This window comes from Bison bison, unplaced genomic scaffold (genome assembly GCF_000754665.1).
Source record: "Bison bison bison isolate TAMUID 2011002044 unplaced genomic scaffold, Bison_UMD1.0 scf7180017864524, whole genome shotgun sequence".
Lineage (NCBI taxonomy): Eukaryota > Metazoa > Chordata > Mammalia > Artiodactyla > Bovidae > Bison > Bison bison.
In genome coordinates this window covers 777,245-778,302 of record NW_011495075.1, presented here as the reverse complement: position 1 = coordinate 778,302, position 1,058 = coordinate 777,245, and the positions used below count along the sequence as shown (strand labels likewise).

At 68.1% G+C, this 1,058-nt stretch overlaps 1 protein-coding gene across 1 annotated transcript in view; it reads right to left on the bottom strand.

Annotated features, from left to right (window-relative positions):
* LGR6 (leucine-rich repeat containing G protein-coupled receptor 6) overlaps window positions 1–1,058 on the bottom strand; it is a 75,595-nt gene that overhangs the window by 8,193 nt on the left and 66,344 nt on the right. The window contains exons 13-14 of the mRNA XM_010831120.1: window positions 930–1,001; window positions 578–649 (exon numbers count right to left, since the gene is read on the bottom strand). Coding sequence (XP_010829422.1) covers window positions 578–649; window positions 930–1,001 — 144 coding nt within the window. The remainder of the gene's footprint in view (window positions 1–577; window positions 650–929; window positions 1,002–1,058) is intronic.

Genomic DNA, 1,058 nt, shown 5'->3' with positions numbered 1-1,058 from the left:
AAGATGCCGCCCCCACCGACCAGGGGGATGAAGATACTGCCCCCCAACTGACCAGGCAGGTGCATATACCACCCCCCTCATTGACCAAGGGGATGAAGATACCACCCCCCCACTGACCGGGGGCTGCTGAACAGACAGGCAGGAAGCAGGTTGGGAGAGTGGCCTGGGGCCCAAAGCACGGGGCCATGAGCTCTGGGGACCCTGAATCCCGGCCCCAGGAGGGAGGGCCCCCACCTGGGCGCACCTGTGCGGTGAGGGGCAGGGCTGCTGGGTTGCTGGCGGACATGCCTGAGGATGCAGTGGAGAGCCTGCGCTGCTGTGCGTGGCGGCCCCCAGGACCTCTCTTGCGCTGACGCACATCCCAGTGCTTTGGGGGACCCCCACTCTGCGGCCCCAACCCCCGCGTTCTGCCCCCCCCAGCCTGGGGCCCGAGGCAGCGTGTGACCTCCAGGGCTCACAGAGGGGGGCTCCTTATGCCAGAGCTGGGTCCCCCGATATGTGTCCCACACCCACAGCGACTCCCCTGGGCTGGGCCCTCCCCACCGCGGGCGGCACCCAGGAGGAGAGCCGCACTCACAACTTGACCAGGGAGCGCAGGGTCGAGAAGGCCTCAGGGTGGATGGATTGGATGGCGTTCCAGCTCAGGTCCCTGTGTGAGAGAGGACGTGATGAGAGGGGGCACACACACGGAGGACCCGTCGTTCTTGCCCTGGGGCGCGGGTGTGCTGGGTGCTCACGGGGTACGGGGGTGCAGGAAGGCCCTACTCAGAGCGATCACAGGGAGGCGGGCACCCTACTCACAGGGGTCGCGGGGAGGCAGGCCCCCTACTCACAGGGGTCATGGGGAGGCAGGCCCCCTACTCACAGGGGTCGCGGGGAGGCGGGCCCCCTAGTCACAGGGGTTGCGGGGAGGCGGGCCCCCTACTTACAGGGATCGCAGGAAGGTGAGCTCACGGAAGGTGTCAGCTCTGACTTCCCAGATGCGGTTGTGCTGGAGGCCGCTAGGGCAGCAAGAGGCCTGCTGAGCCCAGGGCCAAGGGCTTCCTGCCCCCACCCCA